A 22935-nucleotide genomic window follows, 5' to 3' on the forward strand; every position below is an offset into this window, starting at 1 on the left:
ACTACATTAAAATCTGCTATTTTTTAGGATTATCTTAACAAAATGTAATTTTTCAACAAGTTTCTTTTCTTTAGTTTAAAATTCAATAGCTTAATATTTACATTAATTCAAATAAAAGCATAATCTAATTTTAATGTTTTTAAAGTGAATTTTTAATAAACTATATTATGAGGCATTGCCTTCTTGAGGTGATATCCAATTGAATTTTATTTATTTTATTATTATTATTATTTTCATATTTATACAAACATTTATAATTAAGACGTGAAAGTATTGTGCGTTATATGTATAGCACACATTATAAAACATTAATTGCATAATACGTTGAGTGTTAAAAAGTAGATTGCATAGTATGTTATACACATAATACATATTTTAATAAATTTCAATACATTATTAAAATATTTTTATTTAATGTTTGTAGTGTTGAAATGTTGTTATTTTTGAAGATTTAAATTCGGGTGTTAATATTAATAAAATTTTCTTTTTTCAGGTTATGGAAACAACCGAAACAGCAAAAATATTGCTTCTAAATCTAATCTCAGATCTAATTTTTTTTTGCAAAAGATTTTTTAAGAAGCACACTTAATTAAGGCATTTTCTAGCGCCCGTGAAAGAAAAGCCAATATATGGATTATACAATATAAAATATTTTCTAATCTATGCACTCAAATTTGAAATATATGCAAGCTTTCGAAAAAATTCTGCAAAATGTGTAGCAAAGTCCTTTCTTCTCAGGAATATATGATGCCACAAATCTTGAAACATATTAAAGAGAAACCATTTGTTTGTGATGTGTGCAACAAAGGTTTCTCTCTTCCAGGAAATTTAAGGACGCATACGAAAGAGAAACCGTATGTTTGTGAAATTTGCAATAAAGCTTTTTCTCAAAAAGGAAGTTTAAAGTCTTATTTACAGACGCATACGAAAGAGAAACCGTATGTTTGTGAGATTTACAGTGAAGCTTTTTCTCTAAAAGAAAGTTTAAAGAGCCATTTACAGACGCATACAAAAGAGAAACCGTATGTTTGTGAGATTTGCATTAAAGCTTTTTCTCAAAAAGGAAATTTAATTATACATTTGCGGACGCATACAAAAGAGAAACCGTATGTTTGTGAGATTTGCGGTGAAGCTTTTTCTCAAAAAGGAAATTTAAATTACCATTTACGGACGCATACGAATGAGAAACCATATATTTGTGACATTTGCAATAAAGCGTTTTCTGAGTCAAGAAATTTAAAGATGCATATAAGGACGCATACGAAAGAGAAACCGTATGTTTGTGAGATTTGCAGTGAAGCTTTTTCTCTAAAACAAACTTTAAGGAGACATCTACTTACACATACAAAAGAGAAACCGTATGTTTGTGAGATTTGCAGTAAAGCTTTTTCTCAAAAAGGAAGTTTAAAGTGTCATTTACGGACGCATACGAATGAGAAACCATATATTTGTGAGATATGCAATAAAGCGTTTTCTCGAAGAGGATCTTTAAAGAGACATTTAAGGACGCATACGAAAGACAAACCGTATATTTGTGAGATATGTAGTAAAACTTTTTCTCGACGAGGAAATTTCTTTCTACATTTACGCACGCATACAAAAGAGAAACTGCACATTTGAAATGTAAGCAATAAAACAATTTCTAGTGGATGATTTTAAAGGAAATATTTTCTTACGCATACGAAACAGAAACCTCTGTGTGCATTTATTGCAAAAGGAAATTTGCAGCCCCTTTTAACGATTCATTCTAAAGAGTAACTACATGTTCGTTGTGTTTGTAATAAAGTATTTTCTGGTCGAAACATTGAAAGGAGATATTTATTGAGGCATGCAAAATTAAATCCACATATTTGTAAGATGTGCAACAAAGCGTTTTCCTTGCGAGAAAATATGAAATTGCGTTTATGGGTTCATATGAAATAAAAATGTAAGCAATAAAGCATTTTCTGAACCGGTGAGTTGAAAGACACATTTATTTCCGAAAATTTTTCCCCGAAGTATTTCGGAAATACTTATTGACTTATATGATCAAGTAACATTACGAGATAAACAACAAAGGTTTTTTTTCTTCTTCTCTTCCTATATAATTTCATAAGATATATTCAGGCATTCCATCCTTGGCTATAAATTGCCGTTTTGGCGTCCCTCAATTTTTCTTTTCCATTGCGTATCGTATTAAAATGGGGAATATTTACAAAATGTAATATGGTAAAATAAAATGAAAGGTTAAATTACGAAAAACTATAGAAAAAAAACTGAAATAAAATGAGAAGAAACTCGCATCAGAAAGAACAAAGAGCAAAAAATTTCGGAATTAATGTATGTTAACTGATCACTTTTTTCAGGCAAAAACAAAAAACACCCGATTTTTTAAACGCATGCACAGAAAGAAAAAAAAATACAATAGAGCGGCAGATTGTTGTCCCGTCGGGACAATTACTTTCCATTGACCGAATAGCATTTTTCAGCTTTTCTACGCATGCGCTGCCTACTTTCAGTCTTATAATTGGCCTAGTGTAAACCCCCCTTAGGATGTTATTTATTGACTTCTTATTGAAAAAAAAAAACCGTTATGTATATGTATATATATATATAATATAACAATCGGTGGTGTTTTATACAACATCTTTATATCATGAGGGGTGATGTATATTATGCAAAAATCTATTACCAATTATGTATGATACAAAAATATCGAACTACTATTTTCGCGATGGATAATTGAATTAATTTGAAATGAAACCTAACTGCAAAATTCTGTAGAATTACACAAAACTAACAAATATTTATATGAATCAATATTTACTTTTAAAAATAAATAAAAAAATCATATTATAATTGGTAATATATTAAAAAGGAGGTTCTTTCCTCTTGAAAGCAAGAATGTTCAATAGATTACCTTAGATAAAATTGAAATAATGCTAATTTAATTTATTTCTTTCAAAGAGCTATCTTAATAATTTTCTCGTAATGAGTGAAAATAATGAATTTTACTTAAAAATATAGAAAACCAGTAATGTTTGATTCTCTTTCATTCTGAATAACGCTTACTTAACTTACTTTTTCCGTCTTGATTTCATCACAAATGCATCCAGAAAATAGTTGGTCAGGATTTGATCACTCAAATTCTACTTATCGAAAATTGGTGCAAAACAAAGGAAATTTGATGATTGCTGTATCAGTCAGAATATTAATTTGACCACTAAACAATTAATTATTATAGCAATTAGCAAATGTGGATATTGATGTGTTGTTCACATTACACTCAGATTTTTAATGCTATAAGATGCATTTTTATGCAGTTTTGTTGTCTAATATTTCAAATATAGAACTAAATCTGCAAATATTTCGATTGTTTTGTTTACATTCTTAACTTTTCAACCGGCTGGAACGTAGAAAGTCGCTCCAACGTGTCGTTCGAATCCCGGCTGGAACGTAGGAAGTTGCTTTCCGCAAACTGCTTTTAACCTGGCTTCGACGTAGAAAGTCGTCAATGCTTTCCCCCTTAAGGGCAATAAACGAGGTGGGTCATCTGCTTGTTAAGGTCATTTTGTGGTTTTCGCTGACAGTTAGAATTTGGGTGGTCCCTCCAATTAGGGGAATGAACTCACGAGAAGTGGAAATAACGTTCTTCGCGAGAATTCACGATTGCAGGATCGATTGGTGATATGAGCTGTATACTTCATTATTGATTTGAATATTTCATTATTTCGCAGCAAATTTAATATACAGGTGAAAACTATCATACTTATTAAAGGTACGGAATCCCTCATATTTACATGTCATAATTGTGTATAACAGTTAATGACTGTGATTAGCTCGCATAGACAGATTTGAATTTTCAGTACTTGGTTGATGAAATATTAAAAAAGTACGTTTGAACTTTTAATAATACATTTTTTAAAACGTAGTAAAATATAAAAAAAAATCCTTATATAATTTTTTTAAATTTATTTTCATTCCACTTATTAATTGAGACAAATATTTATTTATAAATGTAATTTTAATTATTGCTTAGGCGAAGTATTTAATACGTAATGAAAGGCACATTTGAAAACTTTTGGATCTAATTTTACATTTATTTTTTATAGTTTAGAGTGAACTATAGTAAAAGTGTTTTTAATTATTTTTTATAAACGTTTTTATTTAAAGTATCTTAATAAATGTAGTTACTATTATTCTTTTTACTGCTTAATATTATTTTTTATTTCACTATTTTAATACAAGCGCTTTTTACTGCTTTCTGCAAATCATATTTGTCTTTTTTTAGGGAGGGGGGCTCGGGAAGGAGAAAAACGTTTCTTTTATAAATATTTTTTAAAAAAAAACACTTAGAAATTATATTTTTAAAATATATATTGATATTATAAATATATATTTAAAATCTCTGTAAAAAAACATATCACATTGAAATGAGAAGAACTTTTGTGTCTTGTAACGGGCTACGAAAAGTATTAATGAAAAAAAAACAAAAAAAAAAAACATATAAATAATAAGGACTATTATAAAAAGTTTAGTATATGAAAGAAAGAAAATATATTTAATAAATGGGGAACTATTATAGAAATATTTATTTATATTCAACAAAATTCGATAATGAGTGAATTTAATAGATATTGCTTTGAAAAATGGAAAGAATAAATTGTATCTGTGCGATTATAATTATTGCTTTGCATTAAAACAGTATTAGCTATTTAATGAAATTAAACAAATGCATTTAAAGGCTGATACGATTTCTAGCTGTTTGAACGTATCACAAGGCTGTGGATTCAGAACTTAATAATGAATACTGATTTACATGCAAACTTAAAAATGAAAGTAAATAAATGCAATTATAAATAAAAGTTACTACCTAACAGATGACACATTTTTTTTATATATATCTGCAACATAGCTGCAGATAATCTGTAAAATATAAATATTTTAAATTGGCTTCTAGAAGAAATTTTAAATATAATAAAATTTCTAAGAATAATAAATATAACACAAACACTACTACATAAAATCTGTTTATTTTTTACTAGAAAGATTTTTTAAAAAATAATTAAGCGATTATTAAAAGTTTTTCGTCAGAAATAGTTTGTATACTTTCTTTGAAAAGTGACAAAATTAGAAAATAACTGCCAAATTCCACGTATCATTACAGAATTCTTAAAAGTGAGAATATTAACAAAAAGCTATAAATACTGAAAAAAAAATACGAACTTAAAATATAGCAAAATTTTTAGATGAAATTTATAAAAAGGCATAATTCAATATTTGATAGATAAATGTGATCATGAGCAAGTTTTACAATATTTCATCCACTGCAATTACATGTAAGGAAATTTAAAAAACAGATTGAGTGTGATATATCTCAAAACATGGAGCAGCAAAATAAACCCACCTTGCAGATTACACATACAAAACGTGTTTCTCTTCTCACTCTTTTGCCATTTGCATTTTTTTTTTTTTTTTTTTTTTTTTGAGCAACACACGACACATCTCCTAGCAGAGTATTTTTTGTTTTCTGTTGGAGCAACTAAAGACGGAAAATGTCTGCCCGTCAGTCTCCCCACATTTTCAATACTCTTTGGGACTTTAGACGATGGTAATCCTCTTCCTTCCTCACATAATTTCTCTATCAATCGCATTCTAAATTCGAGATCATTTTTTTTTATAAAGCAGAAAAGCATTCCACACAGCCTGGTCAAGTAGATGTCGAAATATTTTTTTGTAATATTTCCTTTGTCGGCTTCTGGGTGAAGGATAGTATGCTAAGCACTGATCCGACTTATCAACTCCTCCCATAGATCTATTATAATCGACTACCACCTTAGGCTTTTGTTTGGTTGTAGTGGATATTTTTGATTCAACACTAACTAATGCAGCATTATGAATGGTACTTAGCATTGTTAGAACCTTCTTTTTTTTTCCACTGTAGTACCATAATTTTTCCCTTTTGAAATGCTCTCAATTCATGCTTTTGCAATTTTGTGTTCTTAAATTCCACCGGTAACCCTTGTCTGTTTCCTCTAACAGTTCCTATTAAATCAGTTTTATATTGAAGAAGAATTTCGGCCACTTCCAGAGAAGTATAAAAATTGTCTGTTGTTAGCTGATATCCTTTATTTTTAAGTTCATGGATTAAAGTCAGTACACATTTTGTAGATAATCCAAATTGTTCGTATTCTTCCATGAAAAGGGTTCCTTTACTGGTATAGATAATAGAATTCCAAATGTAACCGCTTTCTGATTCACAGAGTTGGAAAAATTTAATTCCGAATCAAGCTCTTTTAGTTGGAATGTATTGCTTCCATGCAAGTAAACCCTTGAAAGCAAGCAAAGACTCGTCTATTGTTACAGATTGATTGGGTGTATAAGCAGATTTAAATCTCTCAACCAGCATGTTATGGATATCAAAAATTTTTCTTAACTTTGCAATTGGATGCGTATTTTTATTGAATTCATCTGAATTCTTAAAATGAAGAAATTTCATTAGCAAACTGAATCTTTTCTCACTCATGATTTGTCCAAAGAAAGGAGTGTTTAAAATGGGTGTTATGCTCCAGTACGTTGCTTCCACAGATTTTGGCATTATTCCTTGAAGTAAAAGTAAACCAAAAAATAGATGTAACTCTTTTATATCCGTATTTTTCCAATTTAATGCTCTCGATGATGGTGTCAAATCGGTTTTGTTGAAAAAGTCTTCGGCGTATCTATTTGTTTCTTCCATAATGAAACTCATCACTGCATTATCAAAAAATATGCTGAAAAACATCATCGGATCATCTGAGTCCCCAAGGAAATTTTTTGCCGCTGAACTGATACCAGGAGTCGAAGTAAATTGAAAATTTGGAGGAGCAGGTGAAAGTGCTTGCAAGTTAATAGAACACCAACAGCGAGCCGCATTTAAAGTATCATCGTCAGATTCACTTTCAGCTCATCAATTTTCTCATAAATATAATATTAATTACTTTGACTGCAGGAATTCAATTCCAAATTTGAATAACATATTAAAGAAACTGGATGATAAAATCTTTCATTAAAGCAATCAACATTTATTTAATTAAATAAATATTAATAAGGTCTACTCAAGTTCCCTGCGCAGTGCAATTCCCTCGAGTTGCTAGACCTTTCAAACAGAAAACTATAGCCAGCAAAACTTAAGAGCCTTTGGATTTAAAATCTAAGAATAAGAATCCTGGTGAATGCCTATATAAGTCAAGTTGTTATGATGAAAATAGCAATGAGAAATTAGAATTTGAACATGTGGCCAATAAGAAAGCTGAGGCAATAAAAAGTGATAAAGGATTTACTTAGAGAGCCCCTTCCCCTCATCTAAAAGGATTTTTTTTTAATGCTGCTTCGATTTTTCAGATTTCTTGGATGACATTTTGTAGAGAATATGCAACCCGTCAATTGATAACAGTCAGCTACATTTTTACTATCTACTGTCTACTCTCAATGAAGACATAATGGAACCATTCCTATTTGCTTGGAACAATGTCGAAGAGTTGGACCGATGTGGTGTAAATGCATAATATTCTGTTTTATTACCACCATGGTTCATTTATCGTTTTACTGTGCAATATGTTTTAAGAGAAACTTCTCACAGATTATCTCAAGAGTATTTATTATTATTATTATTATTTCTATGATTTCGGTTCTGTTCAATTGTTAGTATTCCTTAAGAAAGTGCAAGTGTTTCTCTATCTGAAAGTGAAAGTGGTTTTTCGGCTTGTCCGCATTGTTAATAGAAGTTTTACGATCAAATCAAGCAGTAAAATGTCGGTAGGTTTAGTACTAACAGTTGCCCGAGTTACGTTACAAAGAGAAGCGTTAGCCTATTGAATAGCCTATTGAAGAAAAATTTGTGTCTCAAAATGGGTTATATAAAACATGCGCCAGGCAAATTGTACAATAGAAGTACTAGTTTTGCATTGAAAGGGAGGATATTTTCCCTTACTAGGCATTCAGCAAGACACGAAAGAATTCTTGAAGGATGTTCTGAGTATTTCTTTTAATCTTTACCATTCTTGAAATTTATGAGTCTTGGATTCAAAAGATTTATTCATCACTCTTGAAAGCACTGTTCTTTTTATAAAATTAACGTTGGTATTATGGCAATAATCTATGAAAAAAGTTTTAAAGTTTTGCTCTTTATTCAAGTTCAGATTTTGGTTCAAAAAAATTGTGTGCTCTATCATTTTTGAATTTCATATTTATTAAAGTTTTTTTCATAGAACATTTAAAGACGTACTTCTTAATATATTTAATAATAATTAATAACTAACAAGTAGAATTAAAAAAAAATTGATTTCTCTGTTCACTAATATAATGCAAATGGATTTTCTTACTAAATTGGTTTATATTTTGGTTGAAATTCGGCTATTGCTCAGGCACTAGTAAAGATAGTTTCCAATAGAAAAATTGCTTCCTTTAGGAAATTTATTTCTAATGCACCTCCTAAGGCCGATCCTAATAGCAATTTTTAAAAATGAGCTAAAAATTTTTCACCAATGCTTGATTTTGCACATGAACTTTCTCTAAAGTATAACAAAATTTTTAACAAAAGCATACCACTGAAACATACTCAACATTAAAGAATAAGTTGAATCATATCTTGATATCAACAATCGAAGCAACAATAAAGACAATTTAATTTCACTTCCATAATTTCTTTCCTTTCATAATGAAATATATTGATGTAAAATATACATAAATTCGATAAATTGATATACAAATTTCAAATTAATTAATTTTCTTTTCTTTGAATTACCCCGGGAAAATTTTAATTAAAATTTTTGTCATGCTTTAAAAATTAATAATTTACCAAAATATTAGCTTTTGAATTTTTTAAAAGCTATGTGTGAATATTACTTTTTGCTTTGATAAAAAATAGTTACAGATGATAAGAAGATTTTAACATCATGTGACCCCAATGAGTCATCTGTGACTAGACCACCAATAACTTGCTGCTTTACCACACCAACATGATTCTCCGCCCCATTCTTTGCCAATTTATTTTATGATGTAAAAATACACGCTTCTCTCTATTTTTCTCTTTTTTTTTTTTTTTCTTATATATATATTAATAAAGACACAAAACTTCTTCCCATTTCAATGTGGTTTGTTTTTTTACAGAGATTTTAAATATATATTTATAATATAATTATATAATTTCAAAATATAATTTCTAAGTGTTTTTTTAAAATATTTATAAAAGAAACGTTTTTTTCCTTCCCGAGCCCCCCTCCCGAAAAAAAGACAAATATGATTTGCAAAAAGCAGCAAACAGCGCTTGTATTAAAATATTGAAATAAAAAATAATATTAAGCAGTAAAACGAATAATAGTAACTACATTTATTAAGATACTTTAAATAAAAACGCTTATAAAAAATAATTAAAAACACTTTTACTATAGTTCACTCTAAACTATAAAAAATAAATATATAATTAGATCCAAAAGTTTTCAAATGTGCCTTTCATTACGTATTAAATACTTCGCCAAAATCTATATACAAAGCCTAAGCAATAATTAAAATTACATTTATAAATAAATATTTGTCTCGATTAATAAGGGGAATGAAAATAAATTTTAAAAAATTATATAAGGATTTTTTTAATATTTTACTGCGTTTTAAAAAATATATTATTAAAAGTTCAAACGTACTTTTTTAATATTTCATCAACCAAGTACTGAAAATTCAAATCTGTTTTTGCGAGCTAATCACAGTCATTAACTGTTAACATGATTATGACATGTAAATATGAGGGATTCCCTACCTTTAATAAGTATGATAGTTTTCACCTGTATATTAAATTTGCTGTGAAATAATGAAATATTCAAATCAATAATGAAGTATACAGCTCATATCACCAATCGATCCTGCAATCGTGAATTCTTGCGAAGAACGTTATTTCCACTTCTCGTGAGTTCATTCCCCTAATTGCAGGGACCACCCAAATTCTAACTGTCAGCGAAAACCACAAAATGACCTTAACAAGCAGATGACTCACCTCGTTTATTGCCTTTAAGGGGGAAAGCATAGACGACTTTCTACGTCGTAGCAGAGTTAAAAGCAGTTTGCGGAAAGCAACTTCCTACGTTCCAACCGGGGTTCGAACGACATGTTGGAGCGACTTCCTACGTTCCAGCCGGGATTCGAACGAAACGTTGGAGCGACTTTCTACGTTCCAGCCGGTTGAAGAGTTACGCCGGCGCTCGATGGGTTAATATAGAAATTAGATTCACAATCTAGATGAAATATAAATAGTAACAGTGAAAGTAAGTTTTAACTACTCTTGGAAATTGCCAAATTGGTTTTTTTAACATTATAACTTTAATAATAAAAAATAAATTTTGGGCAGCACCAAACAAAAGAATTATTCACTATATATCTGCCACTAATAGTGACTTTATTTAATGCTATAAATAAATTTGATACACTCCTTTTATCGTCCTATTTATTACTTGATTACTTTTATTGAAATGTTATTATTATTATAATATTAATATATTATTTTGTTAGTTATCTTTAAAGATTTATTTTTGACGTATTTCAATAATAAAAAACATGCATTATTTTCAGTATTCTTTATTATAGGCTGTGAATTGTAATCCATAAATTTTGAAAAAAAGTGATAGGGTTAATGTTAGAGATTTAGTCACATTAAGAAAAAAAATTAAAATTAAAGTTTCACTATGGATGTTAAGAATTCAGTTAACCACGTAGTCTTCCTGGGCGGGGCTAGCTGCCAATCATGTAAATATCGCAAGGTCTCCCTATTGATGTTTTTTTTTTTTTTCTTTTCGACCAGAAGGAAACTTGATTCCTGTACTTGGAGAAGTGTGATCTCGGTTCTCTCTCCCAAGAAATTTTATGTGTAGTTCTCTAGGTTTTCTACACTATAGCGTAATCATGTGCCTTTTGTCGTTAATTTTACCAATAAACCACATAAAAGACAACATGCGTCTTCAAATCATTTCACCCGGACCACAGTCTTCACTATCAAATAAATTATTGTGTAATCATGAAATGCGATAATTTTTTAAAGGATGTCTGATTAAATGTCACCGAATCATGTCCACGTTATTCTGTTGCAAATTTTACTGGCTTTCTGTTGATTATGAAATTTCTTTTCGAATGTTTTTAGATTTTGAATGTAGAGTAACAGTTTCGACTACTTTTGAAAATTCTTAAAAATAATTAATTTAGGTACGAAATTAAAATAGAAAGATAAATTTTATAATCAAAGTAATTATTTTTAGAATTAACATTTATTTTTAAATACCTATGGATGAAAAATACTTATGAAAAATTTGTTTTCCTTAACAAAAATTTTAACATTTATGGTTACATAACACATTTTTTATATAAAATATTTTTACAAATTTATTGTTGTAAGAAAATTAACTAAATAAATTGTAAATGCTACAAAAGGATTTGCTTAAAGTTTAGGAATCCTTCTTTCGTTAATCCTACTTTTGAAGAAAAGTATATTATTTTTGTTAGACATTTAACATTTGTGGTTACATAACACATATTTTATATAAAATATTTTTACAAATTTATTGTTGTAAGAAAATTAACTAAATAAATTGTAAATGCTACAAAAGGATTTGCTTAAAGTTTAGGAATCCTTCTTTCGTTAATCCTACTTTTGAAGAAAAGTATATTATTTTTGTTAGACATTTAACATTTGTGGTTACATAACACATATTTTATATAAAATATTTTTACAAATTTATTGTTGTAAGAAAATTAACTAAATAAATTGTAAATGCTACAAAAGGATTTGCTTAAAGTTTAGGAATCCTTCTTTCGTTAATCCTACTTTTGAAGAAAAGTATATTATTTTTGTTAGACATTTAACATTTGTGGTTACATAACACATATTTTATATAAAATATTTTTACAAATTTATTGTTGTAAGAAAATTAACTAAATAAATTGTAAATGCTACAAAAGGATTTGCTTAAAGTTTAGGAATCCTTCTTTCGATTAATCCTACTTTTGAAGAAAAGTATATTATTTTTGTTAGACATTTAAAGAAAAACCATGCGAAAGTTATTTTCGGATCCGAATGTTACGGTCCTTGTGTTGCTTTTCCAATCCCGTTCCATGATCTCAATGAAAGTAAACAAACCGATGATTCGAACCCGACCTTTTTGCGAGTTTTGTGGTTGGCAGCAATCGCAATGCAAATCGAGCGACTATTTTAATTTCGGCTCGTGTCGTAGTTTTGGGAGAAGAGAAGGAGATGGAATATTGGAAATGTGCTGTTAGCTCTAACATAAAGAGCGTCGACGGTTTGGCTATGCAACTGTATGTTGCTTCAACATTTTAACTATGCCGATTAGTTATTTTAGACGGTTCGAATCTGAGGTCTGGTAATGTTGATTTAAGTTTTTATTATTCAACTTATTATTTTGTTTGCTCCAGTTACGAGCACATTGACTTTATTCTTGATTTTTAATAAAAGTCATTTTTTAAGAAACTGCTTTCATCTTTATGCCTTCTTGACACAAAAATTTCACTGCTTGCTTTACTGAAGTTTGGGTTAGTTTACCCTAAAGTGAAACAGAGTTGATTATGAGCCTAGAAGGATAACAGTTGGTTATAGGCCCAGAATTTTGACAGTTTTATTGTCAACTCCTTAGACATTCAATTATTTTTTTAATCTAATAATATCTTTAAGTATGGAAAGGAGGTTGTGAAACGATTTGGCTGAATTTATATTTAAATTTTAAAAGTTAATTAATATATATATCTAGTATTTATATTTAATTTCCTCATTGCGTGTATTCTTATGTGTTGGAACTTAAATTTTTAATTTAACATTTTTATGAATACATAAAAATAATGACTTGTCAATTATATATGTTTGAATTAAATGAAATGTAAAGTTAAATAACATAATCATTTAAAATACATAAATTTATTACATAAAATTTTAAATAAATTAATATCAATAATGAAATGTGAAATAACAAGTATACATTTTAAGAAAAAAAAAGGGGGGGGGGTTGACTTGAATACTATTCGAGAAATATTTTTGTTACTCATTCGTAACATCTTGCAGGAATCCATATCTTTTATTTACGATAACATTCTCAATATGCCGAAAGAATAATAATATTAAATAAGGCCGGGATAGCCTGGCAGTTTCGCATCACTTGGTTTGCAAGTTCGAACCCGCCATCCAAAGACTCTCCGTGTGTCGTGTTAGCTGGCGCACGTATAAATCTGTCGTGGTCACAAAGTCCTCCATGTCGAGAGTAATACCATAGGGGTACTGGATCGGAGGTGATCGTTTTCTGGTTTTCTCTGTGGTTGAATGAATGAAGTCCGCCTTGTAAAAAGGATTTTTGCCACGTGAGTAGCTAAGTCGTACTCTTGGCCCTAGATAGCGCTACTGAAAAACAAGAAACGCAAAAAAATGTCGGCTTAATTCACTAACTTGGTCAGCGGGCTTGTCTATTATAAGTGCCATCAGAAACAACAACAATATTGAATTAACAAGTTTTTATATAAAATATAGAATGAGTAACATTGACTTGATTAAAGGATAGCTTATTGAATTTCAGATGATAAAACTTTATATTATAGATTACAATTTAAATAGTAATATGAGCTAATGACAATCTTCAAAGCTCAACACATATTTGCAAAGAAAGTTTTATGATATTTTATGAATATATGTGGCACCTATTTATTTATTTTTTTATACTCCTATTTACAGTTTAAATAGTAATGAGGCCAATGTTTACACCCAAAAGGGTAAAAATAAGGATAAGGATTAAAAATATCTGAAATATATAGCAACTATTTATAACCAAAATTAATTGTTCAAATGCGTTTGATGTATAATTCAATTACTTATTGTTGAAATTAACTATTTATATTATTGAAATTACTTATAATATATGTAATTTGCTCCGTATGGAAATTTCATGCATTTTTGTGCTCATTAGATAGAGAAAGAAATTCTACATGACATAATCTTAGAATTAAAGCTTCATTTATAGACAATCAAAAGGAGAAGAAATAAGATTATATCTATATATTATAACTCAATTTTACTAATTAGAGTCTTTATAATTTGTTTCATATAATATTTTGTTGCAAATATATTGGTCAAGTCATCTTTAGATTAGCATTACTCTGTAATGATTAATTGATTTTATGGTATTGTTACGAAATTTTCGGGGTTCCTTTGAATAGTGGAAGTTATATGGTGTGAAGAACGCTCAATCACCAGTAGAAAATAAAACAACGACGTTTTTTTACACGAAGACACACAGGACAGCACAAAGACGACAACTATATACTGCACAGAAGACGATTATCTTCAGCCGAGACGTGCAGCATACAACAGATTCTACTGCAGACAGTTCAGCACTAGCTTCACTCCGTCGCTGCTCCGCTTATCTCTGGAAGGCCAGTTCTTTTGCGTCGGTTCCGACTACGGCGACTCCACTGGTCCACGACGACCCAATTCACCACCACTCCCCGGCAGCTGCAGCTCCTTTTATAGGTCTCAGGAAGCGGGGCTAGAAGCCTTTCAACCAATCAGGAACGTTCAAGGCGTAACTCCATTCCTACTGGACGGATCGGGAAAATTCTCGATATTTCGGGTATAATCTATTTTGACGCGAAAGTCGCCAAGTTTGTCGCCAAGCTGTGGGACCTCCTATGGAACCAACAATGCTGGGAAGGCGCATCACAGATTCGTAACAGTATAATAATTACAAAAAGTCTTTGACAATGAAAAATATAAATTAGTTTTTTGTAAAATTATTAAATGTCATAAATTGAAATTATTAATAATATTTAAAATATGATTTTACCCTCTTTTACTTGTCATTAATATTCTTGAAATTTTTATAGATTACAATTTTTGACTTTGCAGGCAGTGGGCAACCTGTAAATAATAATAATAAAAAAAAACATTTATTAACCTATAGTTAGAACAGCTAAATAAAATATAATTTTTTGCTGTTTTCATATTAAAATGTGAAACATTTAAAATTTATGTTTACATTTTATATCAGGGTGTTTATTTTTTTATTTTGTACTTTCCTTTTTTCGTCATCATCATAAATTATTATAATTCATCATCATAAATAATTAATATTATCATCATAATCAATTATTATAAATTATAAATAATATTTAAAATATAACCTTATTCTCTTTTACATGCCAATAATTTCTTTGGCATTTTTGTAAAATAAATTTTTGTCTTTATTAGTGGTTGGCAATCGAAAAAGAATTATTAATTTATAGTTAGAACACATAAATATAATAAATAAAATATATACTTTTTGTTATTCCCAAATGCAAATGTTAAATATTTAAAATTTTATACTTACATTTCAAATCATTTTTTTTTTTTTTTGGATTATGCTTATTTTATTTTTTTCTTCAGACCTTATACAATTTTTTTTTCTGAAATATAAAAATTAATTAAACATTACCTTCGATGGTGTGAATTCTTAATCCCAAATCTGGTAATAATTTTTTATTGATTTAATTTAAAGGACTTGGTACCCACTAAAACAACTATGTTAAATTGTGTAAATTCATGCACCCGTTTTTAAAAATGCATTAAGTTACAAGTACGTACACTCCAATAGCTAAGGAATTTTTGTAGTTGCTATGGAAATTAAGTGAAAACTACGGGAATTATTAAAAACTAGAAAAAAAAAAGATAGGTATATATATATATATATATATAATATACTTATAATAAAGCTCAATGTGTGTGTGTGTGTGTGTGTTGGCGCTCTACAGGTCATGTCATTTGACATACAGCTATCAAATTTGGTACATGTATACCTTAGAGGTCGGGAATGTGCACCTGGGGTCCCTTTTTTTTGAAATTTTAATTATTAATTAAAAACTAACTTTCCCGCCAAAAAAATCTTCCATTTTCCCCACCGCCAACTTTTTCGCCAAAAAAATCTTCCATTTTCCCCACCGCCAACTTTCAGTTATTTTTTTCTCCCAACAGAATTGAGGCTAGGGTTAACATTTTTCGGCGGATTATTTCAAACGATTCTGTTTATTTTCTTAATGTTTTATGCATTTAAAATTAAACATTGTTAATGAATCCATGTTTCACATTCATTCTGAAGTACTTTTGAATTAAAATAACACAGAATAAAGGAAATTAAAAATGTATAATCTGCATAGCGTTACCCCAACTGGCGTAGAAAAATTCATGCACTTGCGTTAACGTAACTGGCGAAGAAAATTCACGCATGCGCATTGTTTTCTGACTGTTGACATGGCAACCAACGAATGATTTAAATTATTTTTAGGTTAGTTGCATGCTTTTTTAAGTAAATTGTATTTATGTTAGTTATATATTTTTTGTATATACTTATAGTTTTAAGTACATCGTTTTTTAAGTAGTTTTTTTAACCTATTTTCAATGATTTAAATTATTTTTAGGTTAATTGGATGCTTTTGTAATTAAATTGTATTTATGTTAGTTATATACTTTTTTGTATATGTTTATAGTTTTAAGTACATCGTTTTTTAAGTATTTTTTTAAATCTTTTTTCGACCGATTATTTTAAACGATTCATTTTATTTTTTTAGTGTTTGATGCATTTAAAATGAAACATTGTTAATGAATCGATCTGTTCATGATGAATCTGAGAAATTTTTGTTGACAAATTCTTGAGATATTACATAAATTAAGAAAGATATTCTTTAGTGCCCATAAAGTCTAAACGCTCAGTGACTCTATTGTCAGTAATCATAGTATTAAAAAAATGCTTTGTTTCAGTAAAAAATATTATTATATTAATTGCAGATTAATCATTTACACTTTAATTTAAAGCATAATTTCTACGAGGGGTAACAGAAAATTAGAGAGATACATATCAGGCTATGACTGAAGGCCCTTATAATATTATGAGTGAATTATATAACTATCAAAATGTGAAGTTTTAAAATATTTTGCCGAAGAATCTATTAAAGTTGGAATTGCGTAAAATATTTAATGGTACGACTGGAGTTGAACCTCCTGCTTGGAGCAATTTTTAAAAATCGCCAACAACGACCTTGCGAAATGTTCAAAAGCAAAGGAGCAGATGTTCAATTATAGTGCATAATAAAGATTGCCAGCTTTGGAGCGTTATCGCAACTTGGCGAAGAAGGGGGTTAAACTCCGGTTCAACCTATTTAATTATTAAAATTTAAACGAACATTAAGATTGGCGAACCGGCTGGTCGCCAAAGACGGCTAGTATATATATATATATGGTCTGAAAAACGCCCCTTTCTAGACTTCTCGCTCACAGCAATGCAAATAGTGGAAGTATTTTAGCAAGGTTAGGGGAAGAAGAAAAAAAATTTTGTTCCAGCATAAATACAAAAACATTGGAGTCACTCCTTAACAAAAAAAGAATATGGAATTTTGCAAGATGTTAAATTGATTAATGATGAATTAAGATAGCAAAATTACTTGCTCTTTTAATGAAACAAAATTCTTATTGACTAAGAAATAGTGTTTATTTATTTTATCAATACAATTGTGTTGTGTGATTTTGTTAAAAAAATTATCTTATATATATAGCCAATTCCGTTAAATAATTTATGAATAATGTTTGAAAAAATTTGTTTTAACTATTTAGAATTCTTTGGAAATATCTATTCTTCAGTAATTTGTTGATATTACGTTATATGTAATATATCGGTAAGAATTGCTAGTGATGACTTGATAAGCAGTGTTGGAGGGTATGAAATTTATTCTACAGTTTAAATAGACATTTATCTCTATAGAAGTGAGATTTTACAAAAATATAACTTAGCATTTTATTCACATTTGCACAAACATTTCAACTAGGGATTGCAATACCGGGATACCGAATATCGGTATTTTGAGCCATTTATACAGTTTTGTAATACCGGTATTCTCAAGTTTAAATACCGGTTTTTCGGTATTTACTAAAAAATTTTAAAATTGCCTCCACTATATGCTCAGGGATCACGAACATAGCAAAATAGTATATGTTTTTATTTTTATGTCTCCCTAACGGAAGAAATTAATTAGCTAATTAATGGCTTAATTAATTGCTTAAATCTAAATTAGCGAAACATGGATTATCCCTGTAAGAAAATATTGTATCCATAACGACTGATGGGGCAACAATTATGAAAAAAGTTGGAAAGTTGATTGGTGCAAATCAGCAGTTGTGCTGTGCACATGGAATTCAATAAGGAGTTATAGATATATTATACCAAAAAAATAAAGAACAGAAGAATCCAAATACTGTGGATATAGAAACTTCGGATTCCAACTTTGAGTGAGAGTGATATTGACAAGAAGAAAATGATAATGTAATTGTTGAAGAAGATATTGCCAATGAAGATGGAATATTAACCTATCAAGAATTGCTTCCTATAATGTATATATTTTTTTTTCATTTACTAAAATATATACTAACTGAAAACAAAACAGAATATATGTTAATATTAGATTCTAAAACACGTTGGAATAGTTTACTCCTAATGATGGAACGATTTTTGAAACTGAGAAGTCCAATCCAAAAAGCAATAATCGACTTAAACCTGTAAATTAATTTTTCAGATAGTGAATTCGACTTAATATCCATAACTATATCAGCTCTACTTCCAATAAAACTGACTATTGAGGCATTGTGTCGGAGAGATTCTAATTTATTAACAGCTAATGAAACAATAAATTTCATGTTGCAGTCACTGAAAGAACCCCATAACATCACTATCTGTTTATCGATCTGTTTAACATCACTATAAGTTTAGAATAAATTTTCTTAAAATTTTTTACCCGCACACCTATCCACATTCAGATGAATTCGGTTCAGTTATCGATGTCATTACTGTCGATAGTGAAAAGGAATTGTCTCTTGAACAAAAATTAGAATTAGCGATAAATAAAAAAAATAAACGAACCAAAATACAATATAGAAATCAGCTGTATCCAAAAGCATCCGACGAGAAATCGATTTATTTGAAGATGAGAGATTTAGATGTAAATACTTGTAAAAAGTATATCGCGCATTGTTAACAGTACCAATAAATAGCGTAGATGCCGAAAGAGCGTTTTCGACAGCTGGTAATTTTTACACAAAATTACTTTTCAGGCGTAATGACAGTACAATGGATGCATTATGTTTTTTAAGATCATATTTCAAAAATTTGTAATAGTACCACAGAGTGAATAGCGATATTTACACTTTTTTGTGATTTAAATAAATAATTTGTTCCTTTACTCTTTTGTGATTATATACTGTTATAATTTATAAGTTAAAATTTATTTTTTGTAGTATTTACACTCTCTAACAAAACTGGCAAATAAAACAAAGAAATACCTGTGTTTTATTTCTTTTTCTAAAATTTCTAATACCGGTATTAAAACCGGTATCCCGGTATTAAGATTTAAAAAATACCGAATACCGGTATTTTGGATCGGTATTGCAATCCCTAATTTCAACCGATAGGGTCACAGATTTCTCAGAAAAATAAATGTCCTTTTATTAACTTTTTTAGAGCAAAGTTAAATTATTTAATAAATTGTTAATAATTATTTAATAAATTATAAAAAAAAAGCCAAAAAAAACCTGTTAAAATAAAAAAAAATCAACTGTATTTTATTGGGGGGGGGAAAGACGATGCTTCAGTAATACCTAATTTTTAATTTTATGTTAACCTAAAATAAATAATAGAAATGAAAATAATAAAGTAGATTTGGATCTTCATCCAAAACATAGGAAGCCAAGGTTGTAGATTTTAATTGTTTAGTTTTATATTATTTTTAAAAAATTAAAATGACAATAATTTGCACATAAATTTGTATTTAATATCACTGCAATGTTCTCATATAGAAGTATAGTTTACTAAACCAATGAAAAATATGTTTGAAAAATACTAAAAGTATTTTGAAAAATACTAAGATCAAAGAAGAAAAATATTGAATGGAATTAAAAAAGAGAAAACTGAAAAACTAATTTTTTTAAATTGAAAATGTTTTGAAGTTATTAAAGAAAATGCAGGAATTTTGTTAATTTTTTATTAAAATCTTAATTTAATTTTTGAAACACTATTTCTTAATATTGCTATCCAAGAAATAGCTAAATTTGTATGCACCAAGTCCAACAATCCGCCCCGAAAGACGCAATTCATGCCAGCCTATAAATTTTATTATATTAAAAATATGAATAATTTTATCTCATATTTTTTTAACAAATGAAAATCGTTCAGCTTTCTTTGAACAATGAAAATGATTTGTCTTTCATTTACCATATCGTTGAAAATCAATATTTAAAAATTTGTTAAAATAAAGAAGGAATATCATAAGATTTTATAATTAAAAAGATATATGTATAAATATACTTTTATTTTAAAGATGAATTAAAATCTTTTTTAATCTGGAAACATTTTCGGAAGTTATTTCAGGAAAACATCAAACTTTTCCGCTGTTTTTAAATAATAAAAATTAAAAAAATTGCTTTACTAAACATTACACTTTCCCACCCTCCAAAAATATTTATTCTTCTCTGCATACACACACGCACGTTCTCTTTTATTAGAAAAAAAATTTTATATAGTAAAAAATTTATATATATATTACACGGAGAGTCCTTGCAGCCAAATGTTATTTCGAATCGCAATAACATAAAAACATTTATTTATTCAAATTTTGTATAAAAAATATTTCTATTATTTTTGACTGTTGGAGACGTTTTCTTTCAAATGAAAAATAATTATACAATAATAAAATAAATAAAAAATAATAACTAAATACATTTATATTTCTAATAAGTTATTTAATAAATAATAATTTTTAGCGAATGACTTTAAAAAATTCTTAATAAATAAATACATTTTAATAAAATAAAGAATGTATTTACATCAAATTCAATTTAAAGTAAAAAATTATCAGGTGAATTTCTGAAAGAGTGTAAAAGAAACAAGTAAAGTTTCAGAAAGAGTAAAAGAAACGAAACAGTTCGATGATTCAGTTTTGGCGGAATAGAATACAAAACAAAATCACGTAATAGAAAATGAAAAAGTTTGGCATAATTCGCCACGAATATGCTTATTTGCCAAATCTTATAACCCCTATTACAGCTAATCCCGGAATTGGGATAGTTCTTGTTAGCGCCTATAGAGGGCTGTAGACAGCTGGCGCCGTCTACAGGCACTAATTGGAACCTAGCTTCATTCTCCAACACGTTCTCCGGCTAACGCTACCCGAAAAAACAGCCTTTCTTTTGACTGCTGTTAGATGATGGTGTTTGAATTGAACTTTTGTTTCCTAATTTTGAAATAACTGTAAGTAAGTTTTAATTGATTCATAACTCATTTTATTTTGAAAGAGTTTATTTTTTAAGGAATAAAACTTCCTTTTATATGGCTAAAATAAGATAATTATTGTAAGGAAATGGAGATTTGTTCTCCAGCGTAGCTATATTGAAAGTTTAATGCGTGCTTCTACCGTAAATAAAAAACTCGTCAAGTATTGTTTGCATTTTTTTTTTTTTTTTTGAGAATTTAAGATTATATACATATAATCAATGTTCAATCAATTCAAATGATGTTGTAAATGAAACTATTGCAAATTTCCTTTTAAGATTTATAGTTAGATGAAATTATTCGCAACTAGCCGCCTTTGGCGACCAGCCGGTTCGCCAATCTTAATGTTCGTTAAAATTTTAATAATTAAATATTTTATGCAATTCCAACTTTAATAGATTCTTCAGCAAAATATTTTAAAACTTCAAATTTTGATAGTCATATAATTCACTCATAATATTATAAAGGCCTTCAGTCATAACGTGATATGTATCTCTCTAATTTTCTGTTACCCCTCGTAGAATTTATGCTTTAAATTAAAGTGTAAATGATTCATCTGCAATTAATATAATAATATTTTTTACTGAAACAAAGCATTTTTTTTAATAATATGATTACTGATAATAGAGTCATTGAGCGTTTAAACTTTATGGGCACTAAAGAATATCTTTCTTAATTTATGTAATATCTCAAGAATTTGTCAACAAAATTATCGCAGATTCATCATGAACAGGTCGATTAATGAACAATGTTTACTTTTAAATGCATCAAACACTAAGAAAATAAAATGAATCGTTTAAAATAATCCGTCTAAAACAGGTTTAAAAAAACTACTTAAAAAACGATGTAATTAAAACTATAAGCATATACAAAAAAATATATAACTAACATAAATACAATTTAATTACAAAAGCATGCAACTAACCTAAAAGTAACTTAAATCATTGAAAACAGGTTTAAAAAAAACTACTTAAAAAACGATGTACTTAAAACTATAAGCATATACAAAAAATATATAACTAACATAAATACAATTTACTTACAAAAGCATGTAACTCACCTAAAAATAAATTAAATCGTCTGTTGAAAGTGGTTGTCATGACAACAATCAGAACAATGCGCATGCGTGAATTTTCTTCGGAAACTTCTTTTCCCTTTCCAGCTGTGTTGCCATAGAAACCGGCGCACAGCTGTTTACACGTTTATGTTTATCTATTCAGATTTTATAATATCTAATCAGAGTAACGGTGAATATCAGTGTGTTCGTGTTCGTCAATAAATGTTAATTTTTTTAATAACATGATTAACGAAAATAGAGTCACTGAGCATTTAAACCTTATGGGAACTAAAATATATCTTTCTTAATTTATGTAATATCTCAAGAATTTGTCGACCAACCGGTTCGCCAATCTTAATGCTCGTTAAAATTTTTATATTTAAATATTTTATGCAATTTCTACTTTAATAGCTTCTTCATCAAAATATTTTAAAACTTCAAATTTTGATAGTCATATAATTCACTCATAATATTATAAAGGCCTTCAGTCATAACGTAATATGTATCTCTCTAATTTTCTGTTAACACCCGTAGAATTTA

General features: G+C 28.5%; 1 protein-coding gene across 5 annotated transcripts in view; it reads left to right on the forward strand.

The window, feature by feature from the left end:
• The window catches only part of LOC129975011 (gastrula zinc finger protein XlCGF7.1-like), a 58528-nt gene that overhangs the window by 16230 nt on the left and 19363 nt on the right, over nt 1-22935 (forward strand). For 2 of the 5 annotated variants that reach the window (XM_056087868.1, XM_056087869.1), the window contains one exon: nt 494-1802. The exons of 1 other annotated variant lie outside the window; for it this stretch is intronic. In XM_056087868.1, coding sequence (XP_055943843.1) covers nt 712-1620 — 909 coding nt within the window. In that variant the 5' untranslated portion in view covers nt 494-711 and the 3' untranslated portion in view covers nt 1621-1802. Of the gene's footprint in view, nt 1-493; nt 1803-21210; nt 21322-22935 lie in introns of those variants that run through there. 2 more of the 5 variants (XM_056087865.1, XM_056087866.1) reach the window with 2 other exon arrangements.

This window comes from Argiope bruennichi, chromosome 7 (genome assembly GCF_947563725.1).
Source record: "Argiope bruennichi chromosome 7, qqArgBrue1.1, whole genome shotgun sequence".
In the NCBI taxonomy this organism is placed as follows: domain Eukaryota; kingdom Metazoa; phylum Arthropoda; class Arachnida; order Araneae; family Araneidae; genus Argiope; species Argiope bruennichi.